This window comes from Acipenser ruthenus, chromosome 6 (genome assembly GCF_902713425.1).
Source record: "Acipenser ruthenus chromosome 6, fAciRut3.2 maternal haplotype, whole genome shotgun sequence".
Lineage (NCBI taxonomy): Eukaryota > Metazoa > Chordata > Actinopteri > Acipenseriformes > Acipenseridae > Acipenser > Acipenser ruthenus.
Window position 1 is genome coordinate 18,622,331 of NC_081194.1, and position 27,878 is coordinate 18,650,208.

Below are 27,878 nucleotides of genomic sequence, written 5' to 3' on the forward strand. Positions count from 1 at the left end.
ATAGCAGGGAGGGGGTTAAGGCCTCCCTGAAGAAAAAAAAAAAAATATATATATATATATATATATATATATATATATATATATATATATATATATATGTGAAAATTCACATTGATTTAGTTTAATTGTTTTATTGTTTGTACTGCTTTGTTTAATTTTATTTGTTAATTGTTTTATTATTAATTGTCCCCTGCACCTGGTAGCTATTATTAAATTAAAACCAGGTGCAGGGTATTAAAGGAGAGCAGTCATTTTGCTAGGGGTGGCTGAGGAGAAGGAGGCAGAAAGGTGTGCTCTGCTTCCTGGCAGTTGTGAGTTAAAAAGTAAGTGCTGTATCAAACCTGTGTGTTTTGTAAGGACGGGGAAACAGCATAGCTGTCCCGTGTTAGTCAGGGTGTTCCTGTGTGTTAGTTAGTGCTCGTACAGAGCTAGGTGTTTATTTTTTGTGTTTGTTTCTGTTTCATTCTTGTCCTCATTAAAAATTTGCGCAACCGCGCAAGAAAATCCATTTCAGTGTCCTAGGTCGTGTTTTTAAAGGGGCAACGAACCCGAGTGGGTAAGTTTCTTTTACTATATATATATATATATATATATATATATATATATATATATATATATATATATATACATATATATATATATATATATATACATACATACATACATACATACATACATACATACACACTGACTTATCACTCCGCAATGATGATGAAGAGGATGTGGAGCCAAGAACAGCAGGGGACTGGGTGTTTATTACTGATCCCTACGATGATGCCAGTCCTCCATCATTTGATTTTGCACCTGTTTACACAGATGTGCACCCCGCCGTGGAACTTGAGTTTGCTTTCTCCATTGGAGCGCTTTTTGGTTTTTGTTCCCAAAAAGCTAAATCACTTACCTTTGTGACTGTACAAACAAAAGAGCATGCAGCTACTTTACAGGTAAGCCAGCTGCAAACGGGAAGGTGTTTGGTTTGAAATGGCAGTGCTGTGACGAAATACTATCAAAACACAGCACTGGGTACAAGGCAATAAAGCAGGCGTCTGTGGCAGCCAGATCCATCACAATGCCTGTGCAAAGTAGCCCTGTACACGCATTTGAGACTATCCCTCCAACACAAGGAAAGCGTAGACCGCAAAAAAGGTGCAGGGTCTGCTATGAAAATGAAAAGAAAAGAAAGGAGACAAGAAAAATGTGCAGTGGTTGCAAAGGCAACCCCAGGTTCTGTTGTATTAAACATTTCAAAACAAAAACAAACAAACAAACAGAACAGTCTAGTTTATACTGGACTGCACTTGCAATAACATAAGGGGGACATTATATTAATATTAGTAGTGGTTAGGGCTCTGGAGTCTTGGCCAGAGGGTCGTGGGTTCAATCCCAGGTGGGAGACACTGCTGCTGTACCCTTGAGCAAGGTACTTTACCTAGATTTCTCCAGTAAAAAAAAAAAAACAACAACTGTATAAATGGGTAATTGTATGTAAAAATAATGTGATATCTTATAACAATTGTAAGTTGCCCTGGATAAGGGCGTCTGCTAAGAAAATAAATAAGAATAATAATAACAATAATGATATAATTTCATAAAATTATATTTTTTACATATTGGAGATTTCTTTTGCTGTTATGGTAAATGTCTGAAAATGTCCTTGAGCATTATGTAGGCCAGGGATCTACACGTGTTTTTTCCCCCGCTACAATGAAAAGTGAATGAAGATCTTAATTTATTTAGAAGACAGACACACAAATCACAATGACTGCCGCTGAGACACATTTCAGCTACAATGAATCAGCGTAGGTTTGAAAGGCCCACCTGCGATTCAGAGTTCATGCTTATTCAATAAACGGCCTCCTGCTGAACCACTATTCTCTATTACTGCAAATTAAAGTTACTGTGTTAGTTGGGGGTTGTACTAAGGCTGCTGAACCTCAGGGTACCAGGGAAAGGGACTTGTGGTCTTTGTCAAAACTCAAAAGGGGAAGTGCCTAATGAAGTTATATATTCTGACACTGTCCTACAACTTTGGCAGCAGTCGTGTAACTTTCAAGGCTTATTTTATGCTTGGAAATAGCAAGCATGTTCACTCTAAAAATAGCATTTGGAATCCCACTGCACAACACACTCGTGGGATCCTGAACAATTCAAGGGCTCTGGTTGAAAATTGTATAGGTTTAACAAGCACTGAAGCTTGGCATGTCTGGAATCTGTGCTTTTGGAAGTCCCGTCCTTTAAAATTCCACATTGCAGATGTCAATTCAGTGATGCATCGAAAGAGAGAACCAGACTGATCAAGGTGACCTGGTTAAACACCTGCCTGGCTCATTTTCATTCCCAACCTGACAGCCTTTTTAAATCCCTTATCTGGAAACAAGTATGTACAACAGGGATTGTGTTGTGTCATCAAACGTACACTTAAAAGGAGAGCTAACCAAGATTAAATAAACTTTTTTTTTTGGTCTAAATAGGTTCCCTATTTAGAAACGCGTGGGGGCAGTTGGTCACTCACCTTGGCAGAAGTTTCGAACCAGCCTATGAAGCCACTCTCTTTGCAGAACTGATCCATGTTGGAGGAGTTGTCTCCATTGCCATCCTTCTTCTGGTCGCACTTGTTGGCGAGTAGCACAACAGGGATAGCGCCCCCATTGGGCAGCTTCACCTTGCTGTCCAGGTCGTGTTTCCACTTTGAAACTGCCTCAAAGGTGGATCCTCTTGTCACATCAAAGACCACGAAAGCTCCCACAGCCTCCTTGTAATACACTCTGGTCATGTTGCCAAACCTTTCCTGACCTAAAAGAGGAAAGCAACACCTGCTAAAAAGGTCACTCAATGGTAAGCTAGACTAGAGCATTGGGTCTAAAACATATTCTTTCTTGCTTCATCTTGAATGAAATATGGGGATGGGAAAGGCCAATAATTTGTACTGAAGGTTAGGACCGATTTATTTAGGTGTGGGTCATATTTGTATTCCAAAACCTACATACTGCAGAAGTACCCTTCCATATTTTACGTGTGGCAATTAACAAATTATAAAGATGTGAATTAATACAACATTCATTGGATGGCCTGCCAATCTTGGAAACTGGTCTAGTGTAACACATATACACACACTATTATATATATATATATATATATATATATATATATATATATATATATATATATATATATATATATATATATATAATAAAACAACCTATAACAACCTTACCTTAATATGCTGTGACAGAAATTATCAAAATATACTTTAATTAAAGACTACACTCAAACCAACTTTGGGGAAATAGTTTAAAATAAATACTATAGCACCAATAGGATGAACATAACAGAGGTCTACAATGTTGTATACTAGATTTGGGACTTTACTGTACTGTCTGACACCTTGGTTTATTATTTGTAACCTTTTTCAAGTAACAGAAAACAGAAAAGGCTGAGGCTACAGTACAGTATTTTTCCTACTGAACCTCCCTATGTACAATATGCAAAAAGCAACAACTAGCAAATGAAATGAATAACTGGCTTGCAGACATCCAATTTTGAAAAAAAGACGTTGAAGACTCCTGCTAAAATTAGGTCAGTACTACAGTATACCCATATATTTTAAATAGGGCTGTCAAGCGATTAAAAAAAAAAAAAATCTTCGTTAATCTTGGTTTTAATTGCATATTTAATTGATACAATTACTGCATCCATCTCATTCATTTGTTTTATTACTGATGCTATTATTATTATTATTATTATTATTATTATTATTATTATTATTAATGGTCTTATATGGTCTTGGACCTTCTTCTCTTCAAGATCTGCTGACTCCATATGTCCCTGGTTGTTCCGAGATCGGAAAATGCTTCTGACAGTCCCTAAAATCTGTTTGAACTCTGTCGGAGCCAAGGCATTTAGTTATAATGCCCCTCATCTTTGGAACTTGCTCCTGATTCATATCAGGAATGCTAGCACAATTTAATCTTTTAAATCTTGTTTGAGAACGTATTTGTTTGGGTTTGTTTATTTGTAGCTGGATTATATATTAGACACAGGCTTTTTAATATTTATTTTGTAGAGTTCTGGAATGCTTGCATCAAGAGTGCTATATAAGTGAAATTTGTATTGCATTGTCACTGTATCATTATCATCATCAGGGGCGTAGCTAGGATTAGATTTTTACTGAGGCAAAAAAAAATAAAATAAAAAAGAAGTTGAACAAACCTCTTGCAGATCCAGTTCATGTTACAAAGGTAAAAGTTATCATCTTATAAAGCCTGGAGACTGTCCATGCAAACTGCAAAGCAATATTAAGTCCTGGATGATGATGTTAATGTTAAAATTTGATGACCCATATTATTTCAAAGATTAAAACTAATTGTCTCCCAGCAAAACCACAACAACCTAAAATGACCATATTTAAACGGTCAGAAATATGTGATTTTAAAAGGACAAAAATATAACATCAATATTAATAAGTAGATGGGTTCATACCTTTATTGACTTGCATTTGGTTCACTGCTACTTAAGTTGCCTTACACTGCTGGGACTGGTAACTGCTGCTGACTGGTAAGACTGGTGCTGATACTGCTGGGACTGGTGCTGACACTGGGACTGGTGCTAACACTGACTGGTGCTGACACTGACACTGTGACGTGCTGACAATGCTGGGACTGGTGCTGACACTGACTGGTGCTGGGACTGGTGCTGACACTGTGACTGTTGCTGACACTGCTGGGACTGGTGCCGACACTGACTGGTGCTGGGACTGGTGCTGACACTGGGACTGACACTGGGACTGGTGCCGGCACTGACTGGTGCTGGGACTGGTGCTGACACTGCCTGGTGCTGACACTGCTGGGACTGGTGCTGTTTGTGTACAATATTTGTATGACTATAGTACTTTGACAAGGTATTCACCAAAAATAACAACAATAATAACAACAATAATAATAATAATGTGATGTTCCCACCTCTGAACGCTAGATCTCCTTTGAACGTTTACACAGTTTTTCAATCAATTCTAATATTCTTTTGTCAGTATAAATCGACGATAGGAAGTAGTACAGTACTTCAGGTGGGGAAAATCGGTCGCAGAGGTCCTAGTGCTGCCTAGCACACAGGCCGGGTCACTATAGATGCAAATACACAGCCACTATGCTATAATAAAACGCTATGCTATGGCAGGTAGGGTGATATTTGGACGAGCTGACTGTCCCGTTAATGTGACGAGAAAAAAAAATACAGCCATCTATCCCGGTTTAGCTACACATTTAATGTCATCATAAAAACAGGTACTTGGATTTTTGCTGTGCTGGCATTAAAACATTCTACATGAAAAAAAAGGATTTAGGCCTATCAAAACGTATTGCAGCTAAACATCACATTGTGCAGGGGAAAAACAACAATATAAATGATAAATTCACTTAACATTGATTCTTACCAAGAGTTGACTTCTTTAGAAAGAAATGTGTAATTGTTTTTTTTCTCCGTTGCATGTTGGTGCTGCACTGTAAACCAGAGTACAGAGTAACTTGGGAAACCGACAAATGAGAAACGTCTTTGTGGCGCGAATTTGACATACAGTGTCTGTACAGCCCGAGATCACAGTAATGTGAAGAAATTAAAAATAATATTTTATATATCTCAATTTTACACTCTTAAATAAAATGGGTACGTTTTGTTTTTTTCATCTTTTTTTTTTTTCGTCTTCACAATTAAGAATTGAGCCCATTTTTACCGAGGCGGCCGCCTCGGCTGCCTCAATGGACGCTACGCGCCTGATCCTGATCATCATCATCATCATCATCATCATCATCACTGTCCAGAAAACAGCCCAGCATACAACAGCATATTGTCCTATTTCTGGATTAATATTGTTGTCCTTCTTTATAGAGTCAACTAGGGCTGCAACGAAGGGTGCATTTTGACCTCGAAGGTTCAGAACACATTACCGAAGGAAGGTTCGTAATGGGCCTTAAATAGGACAACTACTACTACTACTACTACTACTACTACTAATAATAACAAAAACAACAACAACAACAACAACAACAACTTACGATTGTAAAGTGACCCCAGAGATTGGTTGTGCCTCCATGATACATCAACAGTCGCTTGCACAGTTTGCATTCAACTTTTTTTTGGTCGTCTGGGCATTTAACAAAAAAAAAATCCCAAACTGCAGAGGGGTGGAGAGACATTTCTTTCAATACAGCTTACGTCATCGCTTTGCTGTCGAGATGGTGAATGAAGAAATTTGCCTCTGGTCAACACGGGTTGGAGGGGGGAGGGACAGATGATGCTCCGTTTTTTGTTTTTTTTAATTAAAATTATTAGTGTTAGCGTGTATTTTGTATGTTTCAAACATATTCTACCATAGCACCTCTCTTACACTGTCTTGTACACTAGGTATTCAGTACATATTTTACTGAAGCACTACAACCGCTATAGGTACCCCCCAGTGCCTTGGATATTATACCCTGCTCCATACACGGCAGCGGCACGTATGAGTTGCTACGTATAAAGACTTTTGTTTAAGTAATATGCAGGATACAAATAAAAAGATCAAATTTTGCATGTGGGTGACATTTAATGTGCGATTTATAGTATTCACACGATTTCTGTTACCACCAGTAACCCCTGTGGACTGGCTGGGCGCCTGCGGGCTTGCCTGCAAGCTGCCCAGAGCTGCGTCGTCCTCCAACGCTGTAGCTCTGGGGTGGCTGCATGGTGAGTCCGCAGTGTGAAAAAAAGCGGTCGGCTGACGGCACACGCATCGGAGGACAGCGTGTGTTCGTCTTCGCCGCTCCCGAGACAGCGCAGGGGTGATAGCGGTGAGCTGAGCCTAAAATACAATTAGCCATTTCAAATTGGGAGAAAAACAGTGTAAAATCAATTGGCGACTACTAAATAAAAAAATAAAAAAGTAAAACTTCAGACAAACGTGTGATTGACACACGTTAAAAAAAAATTAATCTCCAAAGAAATGAATGCATTAAAATCACAGAAGTTAACTGCAATTAATTGACCGCCCTAATTTTAAATGTACAGTAAATTGGTAAATTGCTTAATTGGGATTTTTTAAAATCAGGACAGCACCTACTGGTAACGCTGTTCTGGTACTTTTTTCTATAGGCAGAACCTTGACTTAAGAAATAACTTAAGAATATTTACTGATTTGTTATGAAAATGCACAGTTGTCTGATTGCAGTCAGTCAGACCTTGTGATGGAATAAAGAGGACACTAGGGACTAAAATTACAAACCACAGTACTACTTTAAGAAAGCTAACAATTTTCTTTTGTATAAATGCTGACAAAGATGACAGTAAAAGTGCACCCATTATTGTGGCCATAAACATGAGTTTAAAGCTGCTTTATATAAAATCGGTCAGTGCAGGACTCGGGGTTTGGAATGAATGACTGGCCTTGCTTTTAAAATGTAATACATTACAAAAGCATAAATGTGCTACACATTTATTTAAAAAAGAAATTAAAAAAACACTGGTAAGTAATGATATAAACAAATTATTTATGTATCTGCTTTACATGTTGTTTTTCTCAACTCACAGGCCCCAACAACTGTTTTTTTTAATCCTATGAGACCAAATGCGGTAGGTCCAGTGTCAAATTAAATTGTCCTGAACTGTCGGCAGGTAAGTCTTAAAAAACAATTCTAAAATTGTACTGATACAGTTCTTAAATCGGGACGCTGGAACTAGGGGTGCTGGGGGTGCGGCAGCACCCCTGGCTTTGCATGGCTTCCATCATATACAGGGGCTACAGTTTTGTTCAATGGCAGTTTTGTTCAAGAGTAGCCTAAAAGTCGCATGCGAGATGCATGCATTACCTATTAAATGTTACGTCAAGTTCAATGTACAAATAAAATGTGAATTTGTAAAATATGTTTTAGATATATATTTTAATTGCCGTTCCAGTAAGATTTAGGACTACACCACTGCTGGTAACAGCTATCTTATGTTCTGTACACTGCAACCACTGTTCCATGATCCAATGCCTTTAGCCAAGCTTAAACTCTTTAAATCCAGCATAATACAATGTAATCGGAAATCCTATGCGTTTCTTTATTTTCAGCTGACTAAGTCACCCCCACTCCCTCCTGTAAGCAGACCTTGCTTGTCATTATTCTTCCGTTACACTGGGTTACACTGTCTGACTGCCAAGCATTAAAAGGCTGGGGATCCTGGCAAGCAGAAACATATTTCAGTAAATTCAAAATGTCACTGTTGTGTTCCCCGCCTCCTTTTAAAACTGTAGATTTATCTATGGTATGGCAACTGTTATATCTGCTCAAAGGCACTGGTTCTTATGCCAGACAATTATATGTGATCTAGGAAATGCAAAGGGTTATTTACACTAACATAAGAGCAGTCTAACAATTCAAAAGTTCACTATATTACATGCTTCATCTGCCATTTGGATGAGACTGAGAGAAAGCTATTCATATTAGGTCTCAAGTTTCAAAACAGATGCATAGCAATTAAAAACAAAACCAAAAAAAAAAACAACTTACATGAATCCAAATTAACCCTATCCTGTTATGAATCTGATTTAAGATAATACTCCAATTTAACTAACGATATTAGTTCTAAACTAGAGCTGGTAAAACTTTTTAGTCATATAATTGTACTTTACTGCACTGCTAATTTAGCCTGAACCTAAATGAGCTGGATTCACAGAAGACAAGGCACTGTGCCCTGCCACGCCTCATTTCAAAAAGCATGGCTTTAATATTAGAAACTCTACATACAGATGGCAAGAAGATAATACGTGGGGCCAAAACATTAATGTAGAAATTGTGGTTTACATGACACACATTGTATGAGCGCCTAATAACTCCTATTCATTTGGATTAATAAGCTATACATATAAACAGCCCTGTACAAAAGAGCTGCATTACTTGGAAAACCCTTATAAAAACATTTATCATGGTAAATTTGCAGTTATTTTGCAGTTTGCCATGCTTTTCTTATGCTGCAATTTATTGTGGTTATCAACAGTATTAAATTAAATGTACCACCCTTGTCAAACATTTTACAATGGTTTACTACACTTTGATGTACTCTGTACCACAAAAAAAAAAAAAAACACATTATAAAAGGGAAGACCATTTATTCCAATTTCCTAATAACCCAAGACAATACGATTTCACAACACTGCTTATGCAACAGCTCTTTTTCAGTAGCTTGAGAATACAGATTCAGGAAATAAAGGTGTTACAGAAATATGTAACACACTGCTGCATTACATAATCACCACAGCTCACTGCGTGTGCACAATGTCATGTTTGTAGTCAGTCTGCAATGTTTCTGTACTATCATTTAAAAATAAATAAATAAATAAATCTGTAAACATCATAAAATTACACACAAGGTGCATCACTTATAAGTTTCTTATAAACCCATTATAAATGAAATGTAGGTTCAAGTGGATATTTTTTCAAGAATAATAGCACTACTATCATAATGTGCTACGTCCATTTTTGTTGTAAAGCCACATATTGTGCAGAAGCTCTCACTCCAAATCCACCAGCAGTTCAGTGTTAGTTTCACTTGGGGGGAGGTGGGGTCCTGTTTAGGTGTCAGGTTTCCTATTTACTTTTGACCTTAGAAATTTCCAAACTACTTGCTTGGCTTGTAAACCACTGGCCCTTATTGTCACACATCAAAGACTGCAATTTTGATATGTGTGCACACAGTCTGACTTTTAGTTGTGAACCAATGCTCTAGCAGGGTCAGACGTAGTTAAAATTAAGTTTTCAGATCTTTAAACAATTAGTTTTGAAATTCAATAAATAACAGATGAATCGTGGCGTAAACTGCTGCTGTCAGAAATATAGACCAAGGTATTTAAAATGACAGGAAATAAATAATAAAAAAAATCCCACATAGTAATATACCTAAGAGTTAAATACCTAAGGATAGACATTTAAAAGTAACTGAAAATATACACATTGATATGGTAGCAGATTATCAGTGCCACAGCGATGAATATAGTAAAAAATATTGAAGATAGAGAAAGATGGTCATTGCTTTTTTAGGTGTCTGAATACAGTTTTTTGTATGAAACACAAGACGATCATGGATTAGCAAGGGGAATATTACTGGACATGTGAGCATAAATGAAAATAGACACAAATGTTGCCTTAATGAGGATTATAAAGAACACATGGAGAAAATGAAATTAAGCAGTGGTGTCGTAGAGACCTGGGCCACAGAGGGCTACTGCTGTAGATATTATAAATAGACCAATACATGTTTACTTAAACGTAGGCCAGGAATGCTTTAAATATGAAGGAACAGAAACTCCAGTTCCATGTAATGGAGAACCAGTTAATCTGTTTCATAAAAATAGTCTTTCTGAATTAATTATACTTAAAAATGTAATAGCAATAGATACATAACAATATTAACTGCAAGGAATCAGAATAATGATAAAAAATAAATACACACAAAAAGAAAATAATGTGAACAGGGATTTAGGAAAATCAAATAATATTAATAATAAAGCAACTAATTAACAATCGGTTGTACAAAAGTAAGAATGTCAGAGTTAAAACAAACAAAGAGAAGATCACTATACGATGATCACGGGTGATAAAGGGGTTAAAGAGGCGGAACGAGAGATAAAGAAACTAATAGAAAACAATTGCTACCCATGTTGGTTTTATACCAGGATGATACTTATTTGTTCCGTGTTTGTTAGTCTGTCTGTTTTGGCCACCGTGCCTGTTTATTTTGTTCCTGTGTTTGTTGTTTTATTACTTGTAATTAAATTGCGCAGAAGCGCATTTAAACTTGCAGCTCTCTGGTGTCCGAGTATCTTCCCGATTAGAAACAGCTTGCCGGTGACGTCATCCTTTCACAGACATGTACAATGAAGTAGTTAGAAATGAAATAGTAACAGACCTAAGAAGTAAAGGTAAACTAAATTGAACTAAGAGGCACTAAAGGAATTAATAGAGGATGATAGTATCGTTATAAGAGCAGAAGATAAAGGTTCTGGGGTGGCAGTAATGAACAAAGATAATTATATAAAAGCTGTAGGGACTGAATTGCAAAATATAAATACATATGAAGAAGTAAAAACTAAATCATAACAGCATATTAAAAGAATTCTATAAGAGCATTCTGGCAGATTGATTACATAAAAATGGGTTTGTGTCGAAACAATTAGAAGATTGCATGCTTCTGCAAAATCAAAAGAACAGGTTTGGTTACAGGTAACCCAAAAATTCACAAAAGAAAAACACCCAATGCGAATGATTGTTAGCACAGTTGATAACCCAACATATATTAATTGCGGATATAGTTGAAAGGCAGCTGCAGCCACATGCTCAAAGCTTACCTAGCTATGTTAAAAAGATACAACACATTTTCTTAAAAGGATTAATATAAAAAATGCTACAGCCGTATTAAACATCCAGATCCACACAGAGTACATCAGTATCAGAAGGCGATTTTGATAGTATAAACAAAAATAGAACTCTGCTATTCTCCACTATTAGTGTTCAAAGACCCTCACCAAAAGCCTTCAGTGTTTACTGTTTTGAACACGTATTCATTGTGATGCTATACCTAGCACATCACTGAAGACTTTTTGAATAAACTCCTGAGGCCCTCATTGAGGGGAGTCTAACCCTCAGTGTGGATTGTCCTAGAAACACAGACAGATAAGACAATGACAAATTATATTGCCTTTAAAAACGCTTAACCATACTTGCATTTGTTGTGACCCCCCCTTTAAGTAAGTATATATATATATATATATATATATATATATATATATATATATATATATATATATATATATATATATATATAAATTTAAATGATAGGGATTCACTTTGTGGCTTTGTCTGGCATCAGCAATGATTTAAAATAGTCTGCAGTGTCTTCACTCCACCAAATACAGTATGTGTTGTGTTCTGTTGAATTTTATAACTCAGTGTTCTAACTTAACTTGTATTATGGATTTACACTGCCGTAAAACCACTGCTTCATTGTACATTGTGTCATTAAGCAAGTACAATGTCCATGGAATAGTCTACACTGGGTCTAAAAATAAATGAAAAAGCTGTAAAATTATCCCTTAATTCAGATGCTAGATTAATATGAAATAATGTAATTCACTAAAATATCCGAATCTCACCACTGCTTGGATGATTAAAATAAATTTTAAAAAAAAACAGGGTCAGCTGTAAAAATGAAAAAACTAAAAAAAAAGCTAAATGACTAAATATTTGAAATGTGAATCAAATATGCATTTTTGCACTTAACAGCTAATATTTTACTTTTCCTCGCCAATAGTTTACTAAACTCATCAATGCAGATTGGTTGACTGATTTGAACATTGTGGAAGCATGCGTGTATGCGTAGTGTAGATACGAAATGTGATACACATGGAAAAGCATACCTGAAAAAGCAACGTCAAAGAAGTGCTGCAAAATAAATCAAATCTAAAATCAATTTGGCCAGCAAATATTTGAGCCTTACAGCTAGCTACCATTATACACTCAGAGCACGTTTTTAGCACTAGTGGGCACATTCACCTTTTCGTTCACGTCGAAACATGGAACATCTGAATATGCTTTTTTTTTTTTTTTTTTTTTGTAGTTTGGGTATTTTAGTAGCATAAACATAAATACAATTGTGGGTAGATTTTTTAATCAATTAAAACAGACCCTATTGATGACTCTGTTTCTTATTTCTGTATGCCTAATATCAGTAGAACTGCTTGCTTTTATTTTGAGGCAGGCCAGATTTCCATGAAATGTGTTTGTTTTTATTGAGATATTCATTTATTAAGAACACTTAAGGGCCCCATTTTGAATCGAGTGCAAAGTTTGCCCTCATTTTTCTGAAAGGAATAAAACCATTTTAAGATTGTAAAACTAGCAAGAAACAACTCAAAAGAATAATGCAATTGCTCCAACCTGCAACAAATTAGTTTCTTGATAGTCTCATAATACTGATGATGATTTTTCCTTTCAGAACTTCAAAAATCGGACCTGTAATATCACGATACTCAGTATATCATGATAATTTCTGGACTAATATCATGATAATGACAAAGGTAATATTATTATTATTATTATTATTTATTTCTTAGCAGATGCTCTTATCTAGGGCTACTTACAATTGTTACAAGATATCACATTAGTTTTACATACAATTACCCATTTATACAGTTGGGTTTTTACTGGAGCAATATAGGTAAAGTACCTTGCTCAAGGGTACAACAGCAGTGTCCCCCAGCTGGGACTGAACTCACGACCCTCCGGTCAAGAGTCCAGAGCCCTAACCACTACTCCACACTGCTGCCCACTGCTGCACCAAACATCAAGACAATAACTCGGAGTGTTCAGTTTCCATGCAGCTGTAATTCCAAAAGTCACCAGACTTTAATACGGCAGCAATATTAGATCAGATGTGATTTTCCACAGTCAGCAACACATTTAACACAAAGGGGTTATATAACCCTGCAAATATTAAGTTACAACCTAAAATGGCTTGAGATACAGTACACAGCTTTGCACAAAAAAAACCCTGTCTGGAAATAGTTACATTTTTCACCCACGATCATCCCTGAATATCTCGAAGCTTTTTGTCTATCATCCAGAAGCCAAAAAGTCATACGACTCCAATAGGGCAGAGTTGCCACAACACAGGAAATCATTTGTAACACACTGTATATATCCCCTGCAAATGATATAATAACACATCATCCCAACCTATACCCATCGCATCAGAACAGGACAAGGGGTTCCCCAAGAGACAGCATTTTAATAGCTGCAGCCGTCCGGTCTCAGAACTGTAAAGCACTATTCCGAACAGTACAATGTAATTTCATTGAATTTATTTCAGATGTCAGTTAATATATTACATGTAAATACTGGTGGCAGCTCTTACGGTACAATAATTACATGACGTGTGAGATTTCTGGTGAACACGTGGCACTTTATGCCTCTGAATGCATTCCCAACTCTAATATGAAGTACAAACAGCATAGAATTGCAAATAGGGAATGCAGACACTTTACACACTAGCAAATGAATAATAATTTTTTTTTTCTCCTCATGATGCCAATTATGTGTGCTGTAAAAACACCCAGGAAGTTGATGAAAGCAATATGATTTGGTGTTCAAGAGAGAAAGCAGAAAAGTGTCACAAATCAAACATTTATGTCTTGTGGTATTTGTGAACTGATGAGAAAATAACCAGTGCATTAGCAACCCAAACCCAGCATTCAGAATTAGATTTTGGGGCCGATGTAAGGATATGTGCAAAGTGATTTGCAGCTGCAAAACATCATCTTTAAATCTGTATTAATTCTAATTAACATTAGGTTTATATAAACTTATATTTATATTATCATGCAATGCTGGCTGAGGATCAGCCTGTTCTAATACTACAAACTTTACATCATTTATGTCATGTCCTTGACTGGTGAAGTGCTGTACTATTGGTTCATTCATTTTTTTATTTTTTATTTCTAATTAATGAAAGGTGGTTCTGAATTATTTTACATAAAAGTTGTTCAAGTCTCTCCAACATATTTTATTTCATCACATTTTTCACAGACTATTCCATAAATATTGCTATTTTTACAGTAGGTATTGGTTTTTAATGGATATGTGGTGTTCTTGTGTTTAATTATATTTTTACTTTTGTCCATGTATCTACACACTTTACATGTACTAGTGCAAGTATTTGTAGAACCTATTCTGTCAATTATTCTTTAATGTTGACTGTGAACTAAAATATCACCTAAATTAGCTTCTCTTTTGAATACTACAACTGGGGCCTTAAGAAATACTTTTTTCAATTTTTCTGAATTATGTAGAATCAGCGTGTTTCCAAACTATGTTAGAAATATTAGGCAAAAGTTTAGAGTAAGTCATTACTAATGGGACTATTTTGACCTTTTTATCTCTATTTTTATAATCTAGTAGATCATCTCTTTTTAGTTTATCCACTAAAGAGAGAGAGAGAGAGAGAGAGAGAGAGAGAGAGAGAGAGAGAGAGAGAGAGAGAGAGAGAGAGAGAGAGAGAGAGATCTTAGATCTTAACACACATTGTAAATACTACAATCATATAAATAAAGCCAATGTATTTTCTGACTGACTGAACTTCTAAAACAGATTAATAGCACAGATATTAATACAAATGTCAATAAAAAGTCATATCTATCACAGGTCTCATTAGGGATGCTGTGCAGTAAGACACACTGGCAAACTTCCATCAGGCCCTGTCTGATTTGTTCCAAGTCACACACCAAATCTGCAGGGGACCAGGCACAAAACATACAGCAGTGAAAGCCAAACAGATGATAGACTGGATGTGTGACAATCTCTTCCCTCATCAGACTGCATAGCAATTATGTTGTGTTTCATTTCGCCTCAGCTGTACTAAAATTGGTTGATTACTTTTTTTTCATTTCAGATAATTCACACTGTGAAGGAACATCACAGCTGCTTCCTGGTGAGGAAAAATTCAAACAAATCAAGTTATCGTAGTAGCCTTGATACTGTTCAGTACAGATTGAAAGCAGGTGTTGATAAAAAAAGGTGTTTTTAAAAGGTTGTATTACTGGAGTATGGTTGAAGTAATTGTAAACCCATTGATGTCTGAAGGGTCCAGGCACCTTAATGTTCCTAAAGGTTTCTCACTGAAGTACAAGCAAGATGGAAATTAAAGGATTTTTTTTTTTTTTTTTAAAGCAGGCAAAGGTAAATACTACTGCCTGCAACTTCTAAAAATGTAGTCATAAAAAGGTCAAACTAGAAGAAACCACAGCCATTTGGAATTAGCTTTTTATTAAAGAAAAACAAACAATAGGAGTATAAAAACGTGCTGAAGCAAATAAAAATGTCTTCTCAGGCGACTCAACCTGTTTGGTACATGGATTCTGACGCGGTTTGCAGTTAGACAGGACCAAACTAAATAGTGATTAAGTAAGTAAATTTGCTCATTCTGTGCTCATTTCCTCAGTTCTTTCTTTGCCAGCCTTTTCTTAATTTGAGCATCTCACCATCAAGCTCCTCTCTCCCATGTCCCTCAGCCTTGCTGTTATCTACCGTCCACCTTAGAGTAAGTCTGCTTTTATTGCCGAGTTTTCGGAATTTCTCGTCTGCACTTTTAGTGACAAAAATCCTACTCCAAGGTTCAACATTCATGTTGACTTGCCTCCCTCCCCCCCTAGTGACCAACTTCAACACGCTCCGGGACTGTCTTGGGCTCCCTCAATCTGTCAACGCCCCCACTCACACCCGAGGAAACACCCTGGATCTGCTCATCACCAGGGGTCTTGACCTCTCCAATCTCTCTCTCTCTCTCTCTCTCTGCTTCTTCCTCCGCTATTGATACTGTTATTTCTTTCTGTCCCAAGAATCTGCTGAATCCTCCAAAACTCTCGGAATGCATCTCTTCATCCCCTCTAACTGGTACTCTCCCGTCTTTAGTTGACGATGCGGTGACCCTCTACAACACCACCGTTACTCAGATCATTGACACTGTTGCCCCACTTACAACCAGTACACCCTCGAACTCCGATTGCTTAAGTCTGCCTGCCGCAAGCTTGAGCACAAGTGGAGGTCGTCTGGACTAACGGTTCAGAGAGAGCTCTGGACCGACAATTTCATAGCTACAGACGTGCACTCGCTGCTGCCAGGGTTAAATACTTCTCTGAAATCATAGCTATGGGACGCTGTTAACCCAATGTTTTTGGGTTCTTTCAGAACAAAATTGACAACATCTATTCTACGCTGTCCTGCCACAAACCTAGTTTACTACTTGACCACCTTGACTCACCTCCGGTTGCCCCTCCTGCTCTTTCCTCCTCCTCTCCTCATTACCGATGTCTCCGGTCTACTGTTGAAATCAACTACTGCCACGTGCCCCTTGGACTCCCAGCTGACTAATCTTGTCCATCTCTGTGCTTCTGATCTCACTTCTTCCATTATGCACACTCTTAACCTGTCCCTGGATTCAGGCTTGGTTCCTGCTGACCTCAAGCTTGCCCGAGTTAGGCCGGTATACAAAGACTGCAGCTAGTTCAGAATACCGCCACTAGGATCCTTATCAGATGTAAAAAACGTGAACACATCATCCCCTTCTTGCCCAGTGGTACTGGCTACCTGTGAAATTCAGGATTACTTTCAAAATTCTCCTGTTCACTTACAATGCCCTTCATCACACAGGTCCTGAGTACATCTTCAACCTGCTGACGCGTTATGTCCCTGCTTATCCCCACCCAAAAGTGCACCACACTTGGAGAACGCTCATTTAGCTTCATGGCTCCGACTCTCTGGAACTCTCTCCCAGCTTTGGTGCGTGATGCTCCCACCGTCGCTCACTTTAAATCAACTCTCAAGACCCACTTGTTCTCTCTTGCTTTCCATGCTCTTTAAGCCTGATATTTGTTATTAGCTGTTGTGGCTTTCTGATTTTTCACTGTATCTTATTCTCATGATTCTATATGACCTACGCATACTGTTAGGTCTCTGCTACTTCTGATCTTTCACTGTATCTTATGATTCTATATGACATACGCATCCACAGTGTTTTAGAATTTTCACATCCCAGCCTTGTATTAATGTATTGTGCTTTGTTTTTCACTGTATTTAATGTATTATGCATTGTATCTTGTAAAGCACTTTGTGGTGGTGGTCCACTATGAAAGGCGCTATATAAAATAAAGATTGATTAATAATCCATGAACATGTCATTTATTAAGAAAAGCACGGTCAAGAATGGTGCTCTGCCAGCACACTCAGTGAAATTCAATTTAAAAACAGGGCTGTGCAAATGAGCAATGGTCATGCAAATCATGGACTCTGAAAGTCTAATGAAAATTGAATGAATCTTAATATGCATCTCTGACTGGCATGATACGATCACATTCTAAAGTTAATAATAAAGCCACTGTAGTTGAATAGTTCCAAAAATCTAATGACATTGAACCTTTTTAGCCCTGGTTAAATTCCACATCACTTGCAAAGGTTTATTTTAAATGTGCGACTTCAAAAATAAAACCTTGTGTAGGACTGCCAAATGTTTACTTTTTAAAGGCCCTGTCCATGCTACATAACCATACTCGAAAGCATTACAAACATTGTGTATTTTTTTATACAGTGCATTTACTCGTTGTGTGGCCTTTTTCTTATCTCAGTTTTCACTTTTGATAGATTACTGTTACTGGAAAATGATCTGCTAAGAATTTCTTCAGGCTGCTGGGCAGCTATATGGAGCATATCCTATTGAAGGTCAGCACATTCATGTCATAGTCATGTTACTAGAATTGCCAATATAAATAAGAAACAAACATGACAGCGAATGGGTGAAAACATGTTAATGGGTCTGTTGCGAACCAGTTACAAGATCGGAACAATTACCAAACATAAGTACACCAGGTAGCAGGAAAAAGGAAAATGCTACCGATACTAGTGCAGCGATACCTCTGTGTTCAATTGAGGAACCAATACAAATTCCATTTATTGATTTATTTTTATATACTATTTTTTATAACTATCTATACTATTTCTCTAATGAAATAACAATATTCTGTTAACAAAATTAACAGTTACTTCTTGGGGACTCTGCATTTCTCACTGTCTCCGCAGTGCAGGAGCCATGTCTACTACAGTCAGGTCCAGCATGTGGAAGACTAGCCCATGATACCATTTCCTGGATCTGATTTTCATCCTGCACAATGAAATAAGTAAATGCAGGAGGTCCACCCCACCCATGCATTTTTTGTAAACCAGGATAACAGGATCACTTGGGCATGTTGCTTGAACAATTTATTTCTTCTTCCTATCCCATCTATCAGCAGTAGAAGTTGGTTTGGCAGCAGCAAACGCAGAGCAGAGTGACCGCACGATCGTCATACCATTTTACTGCCCTGAGATTTACACCAGACAGTTGCTGCTTTCTCTTGAAATGTTCCCTTCCCTTTTTTCTTCACCTCACTGTCAGACATGAATGGGCATCTACGTAAGTGATTGGATCGGACAGCCCTCACACTGTGAATTCTTCTCTTCGAGTGCCACTTGCAAATCTACACTACAAATCCAGTTGTTGTAGTATATCTTGTGGGAAAGGCTCTGTGGTACAATTGACACAAGTCTGAGGACTATGTTTCCACTTGCACCAATGTCAGGCATTCCATCAACTGGTAGAATTGGACCACTGTAAATCTCAAAGTTGTAAACCACGCTTTGGATAACAGTGTCTGCTAAATGACTAAATAATAATGATAATAAAGTATTGCTTTAGAGTACCACCCCTCTAAAATATTGCAATATGCATACAATAGTAAGTCTAATATCTCCCTATGTTCCTACGCACAATGTTACTTTTTGGATACATACCAATTTTTCGTTCATTTTATATAGTAAAGCTAATGTAATACTAAGTTCTAGTTATGAACATACTTCTTTACTTGTCTATAATTATCAATCTTTTTTTTTATTAAATAAGCAGAAAAAGCAATATTACAGTATAAAATACTCCACTCACAAAGCGGGCCTTCACACATGCAAACTGACTCACATCGTAGTAGTAGAAAGAAAACAAAAAAGTCATGTGACCAAATGGGACTCTACCGTTGGTTTATTTAGATTGTTACCTGAAAGTAAGAGCATGCAACTACACAATTGAAGTGTATGTGTATTAAGCAAGATAGATGTGTGTTACCTGCAAGTTACAATGTGCAATAGAGGGTTTATATATATATATATATATATATATATATATATATATATATATATATTCAAAATCTACAGACTTCTACCTTTCAGAAAACATATCATGGTAGAATGAAATTATTTAAGTGTCAAAAATTCATATACAATATAGAAAACATTGAGCTGCAGTTCAGACGTGATTTACCACTTCTAACCAACAGTGGGGACAATGGGGTACATGAAAAATAATTTATGCTAATAATATGTACACTTTACTGTCTCTCAGTAGCCCAAAAAAATTACCCTCGTCAAATTTATCACCAAAAAAAAAAAGATACAAATAGACCTCTAGAAACACTAAGCAGTGAAAGATTTAAAGAAATGACAGTTTAGTTTCTTTATAGCAACAGTTAACTGATGTAAACTGCATTTCTGCAATAAATGCATATCTGACTTGTTCTGCTTAAGTATCCTCAGGATATCATTTTATCAATAAATATTTTAGCACTGCATTAACATTAGTGCCAGGCAGCGGAGTCAGCAACAGGACCTGGATCAAGTACATTTTAAATGGATGCTTTTTGAATATGGCAGCCATACTAAAAAGGCAGTTATAGCATATGCTTGTGTGTAGTATTTTAAAAAGGTGCAACAGTCCACTTTTTCTTTCTTTCTTTCTTTATCCATCCTGCCAGCTATTACATGAATTACATAAAATAAACTAATTGCATTTACTCTCAGCTTCACAGTACCATTGTATCTCACTCACTATCAAATTCAAAGCTCTCTTCACTAAATTTGTTTATTCACTTAAAAGCACCTTAAAACTAATCTCCAATATATGCAACATCCCCATCCCTTTATAAGTTTCAAAATAACATCCTTTCACAAACTGGAAAGCCAATAGTTTTACGAAAAAACTCAAACGACCTTCTTTTAAAACACTACAGGTGGTTTATCTATATTTTCTGTGGGCTGGTTTCCATGGAAACTAGCAAAGATACAAGACCTGAGAGAAATCTTAAAAGGACAACTATGGTGTGTTTTCACTTACAACTCGGACCTGAACTGGCTTAAGTTCAATCAAATTAAAAAGATTCTTATCATTTGAGTCACCTGTTTACACTTAAGTACAGACCTAGGCTGGCTCTGGCCCTGTATGCGCGAGCATAGCCCCTGAACTGTAGCGAGTGCTCGATGACGTCATAATCGACCACATTTGTCTAACCAAGAAACACAGAGATGGCAGTGTTTAAATCAACAACAAGTCATTTGTGTGTTTCTTCTTCAAGGTGGCGGTTCTGTGCCAATTAAGATTTAAATTTTGCCATCAGACCATGCAGTCGTGTTATATTCTTATTTTATAACGAACAAACTGGCAGAAAAATATTTAAAGCTAATAAAGTAATTTTGCAAACCCAACAAAAGCATTTTTTTTCCAGCTTTGGTCATGGCAGTGACTTCATTTCACCAGCAAAGGCCTTAAGTTTTACTTCTTTATTTTACTACAAGTTAACCATTAGCACCACCGTCAAGAGATATCTATTCTATGGGAGACCAAGGCAGGAAACAACTGGAGCATTTTGCTAAATTACTGCAGGAAACAAATATTTTTAGAGGGCCACTATAACCCTGTTGAACACTAAGAGAATTACAGGTAAAGGGATCTTTTTGGCAAGTTGTAATACTATAATAACCAAAAGCACACCTTATTGAACCAATAATATCCTTTTTGTTAAAACTTACAGTGCAAAACATGATTTTTAAACAATTTTTTCAGCAATTAATGAGCCGCTGTCATTGGGTCATCCAATGGTCATATTTAATAGCAGACCTAGCGTTTCAAGATCAAAAACACTGATCTTTTGCTCTTAGAGATGGGTGATTCCTCATATGGACAGCAGCCTAGAATATCCTACATTGCTATTTTGGGTATTGTCAGTTACCTAACAAAACAACATCTTATGACAACTCTCTGTTATTATTGCATTTAAACAAGCTAAATTAATGAAGCTATTAAAAAAGTGCTCTGCTGTTAAAACAACAATACAGTAGCTATTTTAATTTCTAAGGCAGGAGTCTCTCTGTTGCTGCAGTGCCTCAATGCAACAGACCTTTCTCTTTTCATACCAACACAACCTTACAGTTGTGGTTTGACAGGCCCTATTCACAGTTATGATTCTGTAGGTATAAAATACAGTTCCATTCACTAAACTGCTATAGTTTCACGAATAACAAACTGTATTTGAAGCAAAACAATCGTCATTAACCCACAAATTACGCCTAAAGCGTTGCGATTTCAAGCTCACGTTTCCTCCAATAAAACATGTTTCAAATCTGCCAAAGCTGCTAAATGCTATGTACGTTCAAAGCCCAATTAACTTTCATTTTCAGACGCCTATACACTAAGCTCATGTGTTATTTAAAGATGGTTTAGATGGATTAAAATTTGGTACGTAACATCCTAGAACATGAAGACCAAACTTAATTTAATAATTCATTATAGCCCATTTGATCTTATTAACTAGTCCACTGGCTTACATCATACTGTAAATTAGGGCTGTTAGTTAAGCCTCAAAATAGCAATCGATTGATTGGGCACACAAAATATAATTATTACAATAAATATCGATGATTGTATTGTCCACATACATTTCGCTCCATCCCCCCCCCCCTCGACTTTCATTGTAGCAAATGTAGCAATATGAGGCAGTAAACCCAGTGTTCTCAGTTTTTGTGAACTATGTCCATCACTAAACTGCAATTCAAATACAAAAACAAACCTGAACTGTTACTTGAGAACCAGTGTTAAAAACCAATAATTTACAGTACCCTTCAGGAATAAAAATGACCTGTTAAGTTTTGTATGCATCATATATGCGTGACCTTTCATGTACATTTTGTTTTTATTTGATTTTACAGATCCAGCCATTCAAATTTTAAGAACACATTTTGTATATTGAAAAAGTCCGTTTAGAAAAGTTATAAGGTTTAATGTGCTGTATTTGTAGCTCTCAAGGTTCCTGCAATACAGCCTTGCTCCACAAGGCCTCCTGGATTTGAATCTGGCTTTAGTCACAAGGAAGTCAGTCTGGATGGTGCTCTCAGCGCCACACACTGTAAACACTGTATATTTTAATTCCACCCCTGACCGTTCAAAAACAAAATATTCATTTTCCTAAGCAGGACTGAAACATCTTTTAGGTTTCAGTGAAGCTATCTCCAGAGGGTATCTGATACTGGACTGTCATTCTGCCTGGTTTGTATTATTATTATTATTATTATTATTATTATTATTATTATTTATAACTATTACTTACATTGCATAGTAGGGAAACAGTACAGCTTAAAAAAATATGAAAGTTTCATCAAATCAACAGTACGAAGGTCACTCTTGAAATCAGGACTTAAAGGATGTGTTGCAGTAAGAATACCTCTGTTAAGAAAGGGGAACAAGACTAAAAGGCTAAAATATGTACAAGAACACAGAAATTGGACTATGGAACAATGGTCAAAGGTGCTTTGGACTGTTGATGGATGGACAATGACACCTGTGCCTTCTGCCAGTTCTGTTGTCAATTCAATGCTTGTCTTCTTTCTATTCCTTAAGGATATTATCTTCAAGTATTGCTCATCCTTGTTAGACAGGGTCTTCCAGTCCTGGGTTTGTCAATTACAGATGATGTTTCTCTGTACTTGTTGATACCACACCATGAAAATCAAGTGATGCAAGCTATTTCACGCAATGTTTTTCCTTCTTTATGCAAGTCAAGGTTGTTATAGTAGAAAACACTAGTGGAGGCTTTGAATAAATTGTTGATGCTCATAATGCATCAGAGTAAAAAAATGCAACATGTCTAAGACTTTTGCACAGCAGTGTATGTATGTGTAATTATACATATTAATGATACATACACTGCTGTGCAAAAGTCTTAGACATGTTGCATGACAACGATCCAAAGCACACATCAAAATCTACTTCAGAATGGTTAAAGAAGAATAAAATCAAGGCTCTGGAATGGCCTAGTCAAAGTCCCGATCTAAATCGGATTGAGAATCTTTGGTATGAGTTGAATTTTGCATTGAAGAATGGTGAAAAATCACTGAAGAATCATGCCAAAAGCTCATTGACAAATACCCTAATCGTTTAAAAGAAGTTATTATTGCTAAAGGTGCCTCAACTAGCTATTAATTTCATTTTCTTTGTCAGGGTATGAATACTTTTGAATTAGCATTTTTGGAGTTTTGTAAGAAAAAATGCTGAAATAAATAAATTGTAGACTTTTTTTCCTCATCCACAAAAGCAAAACTTTTCCTACAAAACACTTTTCCTAAAAAACTTTGTTTGAGAACTTCCTAAAAATTATAACATTTCGATTGGGGTATGTAAACTTTTGAGTACAACTGCATAATGTTGTATTATACATATATATATATATTCCTTCTTGTCCATTTTCAGTCCAGCAACACGTTATATAACCAGCGCTACTCGCTAGAGTCTATACACTAGTCTAGCGAGTGAATACCTCATACTTGTTTTTTTGTTCGGATCAAGAAAATTTGTGCAATAACCATTTTTTTTTAAGCTCATGACGTTATTACGTAGAGCTGTTTGTTCGCTAGAATCTAGTTTAATGGAAGCTTGTTTTTCTATGGTAAGATTCGCATATATTTTTGTGCAAAATGTTGCAAGTTTGCTAGAAATTGGTTCGCCTTGTTAATGGAAAAATAGTTTGAGACTAAAATGTTTGCAAATGCGACAAAAAAAGTTTTTTCAGGTTTAGGCACCATTCATTGGGCCTGTAAGACAAACATGCTGCTTCTCCCTTTAAAAGCATGTATCAATATTCATGGCATTGGTCTGTATAAAAAAAAAAACACATACCACATGTTTTAATAAACTGAAGAGCGAGAAGGACGGTAACAATTTGATCGAATACAGATGCTTGTAAGTGCAGAGAGGTGCTGTATTAACACCAGCAGAATTAATTGCACAGCAGATTCCCTAGTTACATGATGAGCTGATAATATCTTTTCAGCCAAAGAAGCAGAAACGGTATTTTAAGACGATACAATAATTAAAAACAGTAATGTAGCGTGAGTTTTGTACTAAGCAGGGTCCGCTATTGCAGAGAAAACCAACTGACTATTTTAAGAAAGGTGAAAGCAGAACGCATAACAATACTTGGGAGTGTAATTAGCAAGTGTACTGCTGAGGGAAAAATGTACTGCAGCTTATTTGATTGCAGTAAAATAAAAACTGCCATTCACTAAATTTAGCTAGGTGCTAATGAAAATAATACAATGTGCTTGCTGTGGTGTACTTATATCATAAATAGCAGAACGAACTCATTGCAACTTAAACTTGTTTTTACTGAAAAATAAACAGTAACATGTAATCATAAGAGTTGTCTGTGTTACATGCGGTCAGATCAGGACTAACACTGAGCATGGGAGCTGCAAATTGCTACTTCCCAGAACTGTACACAAAGGTGTGGCCACCAAATCCATACACAACACTACTTAAAATATAAACATGCAGAGTACATTACAGTCATCGGCTGCATAGTTTAACTGTTCAGCAGAATGAGGCAACAAACAAGTGAGTACAGACATTAAGTTACTGTATCAAGTTGTTGTATTTTAAGCAGTTGAATATGATAGCAACCATCTTGCTCCTGAAGTGGCATCTAGCAATCTGTTTTGACCTAGGAGTCATTGGAAAAAAGTTTCTTGAGAACTTTCAAAATTACTGATGGGGACCCAAAGCAGCCACTCTGTGTTGTTGATTGTGGTGAACTCTTGTCAAATAATTAGATGATGGCATCACATTTTCAGTGAGAAAACTGGTTTTAATGGGGTAGGTCTCTGTGTACAACAGCCGTTTTAAGATTGCACTTAGTTACTGGTACGCCTGGTGGTCCCTGCTGGAAGCACTGGTATTGGATATGAAAAGGTTGAAAACCACTGATCTCGGCAACTCCACTCACACCTCCGTGTACATTCTGTTGCAAACACAAAACTGCCTGCTTTAATTATGAGTCTGCATTTAACCTAAAAACATAAAATACATTATGCCATCTAAACTTTTAAAATGCTTGTTTCACAAAATGTATAAAGTGTTACAAAACTATATATATAGTTTTATATATAACACATTTCTGCAAAATGTGTTTTATTAAATCTGAAGCATTAATGCACATCACAGAATTAAATTTAATTTCACAGGCAGCCTACAGATGCGTGCACCATGCAATCCCTCCTCACTAAGAACCGCATTGCCACTTAGTTCATGCTTCCATGACTTACTTGTGAAGTCTTACCTGCTATGTCCCAAAGCTGCAGCCTGACCAGTGTCTTGCTGTCCCAGCTGATAACTTTCAGAGCGAAGTCCACGCCGATTGTGGCTCTATAGTGCTGTGAGAATAGTTGATGTACGTACCGCTTGATGAGACTGGTTTTCCCCACACCTAACTCCCCAATTACCAAAACTTTGAACAAATATTCTTTACATTCTGTTACAGTACCGCTCGCCATAATCAGGCTTTTTAAAAAATACACAATTAAAATAAAAATGAATAAACCGCCGCTCTTTCTGCAACAGCTGGCTCGGATATGCAATGTATTTATTTATTATTTTTTGTTCGTTTTAGAAACTGGAAGGAGGCCAGCTGAGAACAATTTCTCCCTCTTCCTCCTTACGACGCTCCACAAAACCATCTGACTGATTAAATCACAAGACCCGGAAATTCGCCGGCTCTCTAAACCACCCACTTACTAGATTTGTTCAAAATTGTTGTCACATCCCTAATATTTACATTAGATTGAGGGCGTGTAAATCTCTGTTTGAACTCGTGCTGACCACACACACTGCAGTTTTAATAAAAGCGCATAAAGTTAACCCAAACTGTCTGAGCTACACATAAACTGTTACAAAACTAGTCTTTCTAAAATATATAACACGTGAAGCAGCACAGCGAACTTGGGCATGCAGTTTTCAAAGTGATCACACTTTGAAATCAAAACAGCTAACCTTGGTGTTCTATTTTTACTCGTAAGATATAGTTACAAAAAAATAATCCTTTAAGATCCAACGCGATAAAGTTTTTTTTATTTTTTTTTTAGATCAATTAGCTATTAGGAACCGGATAAGCTTAGATGGCCAAATGGCCTCCTCGTTTGTAAATTATGTTCTTATGAGATGACTGTTAAGTTGCCCGCTTTTCTCATATAGCAATAGTAGCTGGACACGCTGGGCTACCTATTGCCATTACTGATCCCTTACAGCAGGGGTCTCCAACCCTGGTCCTGGAGAGCCCCTATCCAGCAGGTTCTATAGGTGTTTTTACATCATCAGTGACTAAAGAACGAGAACACATGTTAATCTTGCTTGTTTTTTGTTTCAACCAACCACAGTAGCTCTCCAGGACCAGTGTTGAAGACCCCTGCCTTACAGTATGTGCTCTTGATGTATTCAATGCTGGGCACTGTGTTGCAAATTGTACAAAAACCAGGTAAATCACTTGCTGATAGCAAACATTTTTCTCATCCCTGACTAAATCTAACTTGTGATATTTTTTGTACTTCAGATGCATCTACACAGCAATCAAGAGTTTTTTTGTTGTTGTTGATTCTAGCTACATCTAATCTAAACACAACAGCAGCACAAAATAAATAGTTTAGTGTTTTTTATGTGATTATTAGGATCAAGTGGCATTTGAGATTTAAACACTTGTAAGGATGGCAAAGAGATAACTTGCTTGTGGTTTTTACACTAATTAGTTCAGTCTTTCACACTTTCTGTGCCTCTACCAGTTCCAACTGTACCCTAAATTACTTAATTGGACCAATTAAGTGCTTATTAGAAGCTCAATTGTCCAATTAATTAATTTAGAGTACAGATGGAACACAAACTATGAGGAACACCGGGCCTCCAGGACCAGGATTGCCCTCCCCTGCGTCTACTCTAAACCAAATGCAAAATTGGTGTGGCAGGACGAAAGCCCTAAAATGTAAATAGATTGCGTGTGGGAACGTAAGGTTGGCAGGGATGGGGTTAAATCTGTCCCAGCCACCAACCACAGGTGTGGCCATTCCCCAATTAGGTAACTGAGTGCTAATTGGGGAGTGGCTACATGTATAAAAAGAGACAGAAATGCTTTGTGTGTTGGTGCTGCTGCCTTA

The 27,878-nt window shown here is 36.8% G+C and overlaps 1 protein-coding gene across 1 annotated transcript in view; it reads right to left on the reverse strand.

Annotated features, from left to right (window-relative positions):
* Positions 1-27,018, reverse strand: part of LOC117411082 (ras-related protein Rab-32) — a 35,278-nt gene extending 8,260 nt beyond the window's left edge. Inside the window, exons 1-2 of the mRNA XM_034018158.3 lie at positions 26,018-27,018; positions 2,513-2,793 (exon numbers count right to left, since the gene is read on the reverse strand). Of these exons, the coding sequence (XP_033874049.3) occupies positions 2,513-2,793; positions 26,018-26,231 (495 nt within the window). The 5' untranslated portion in view covers positions 26,232-27,018. The remainder of the gene's footprint in view (positions 1-2,512; positions 2,794-26,017) is intronic.
* Between the last annotated feature and the right edge of the window lie 860 nt (positions 27,019-27,878).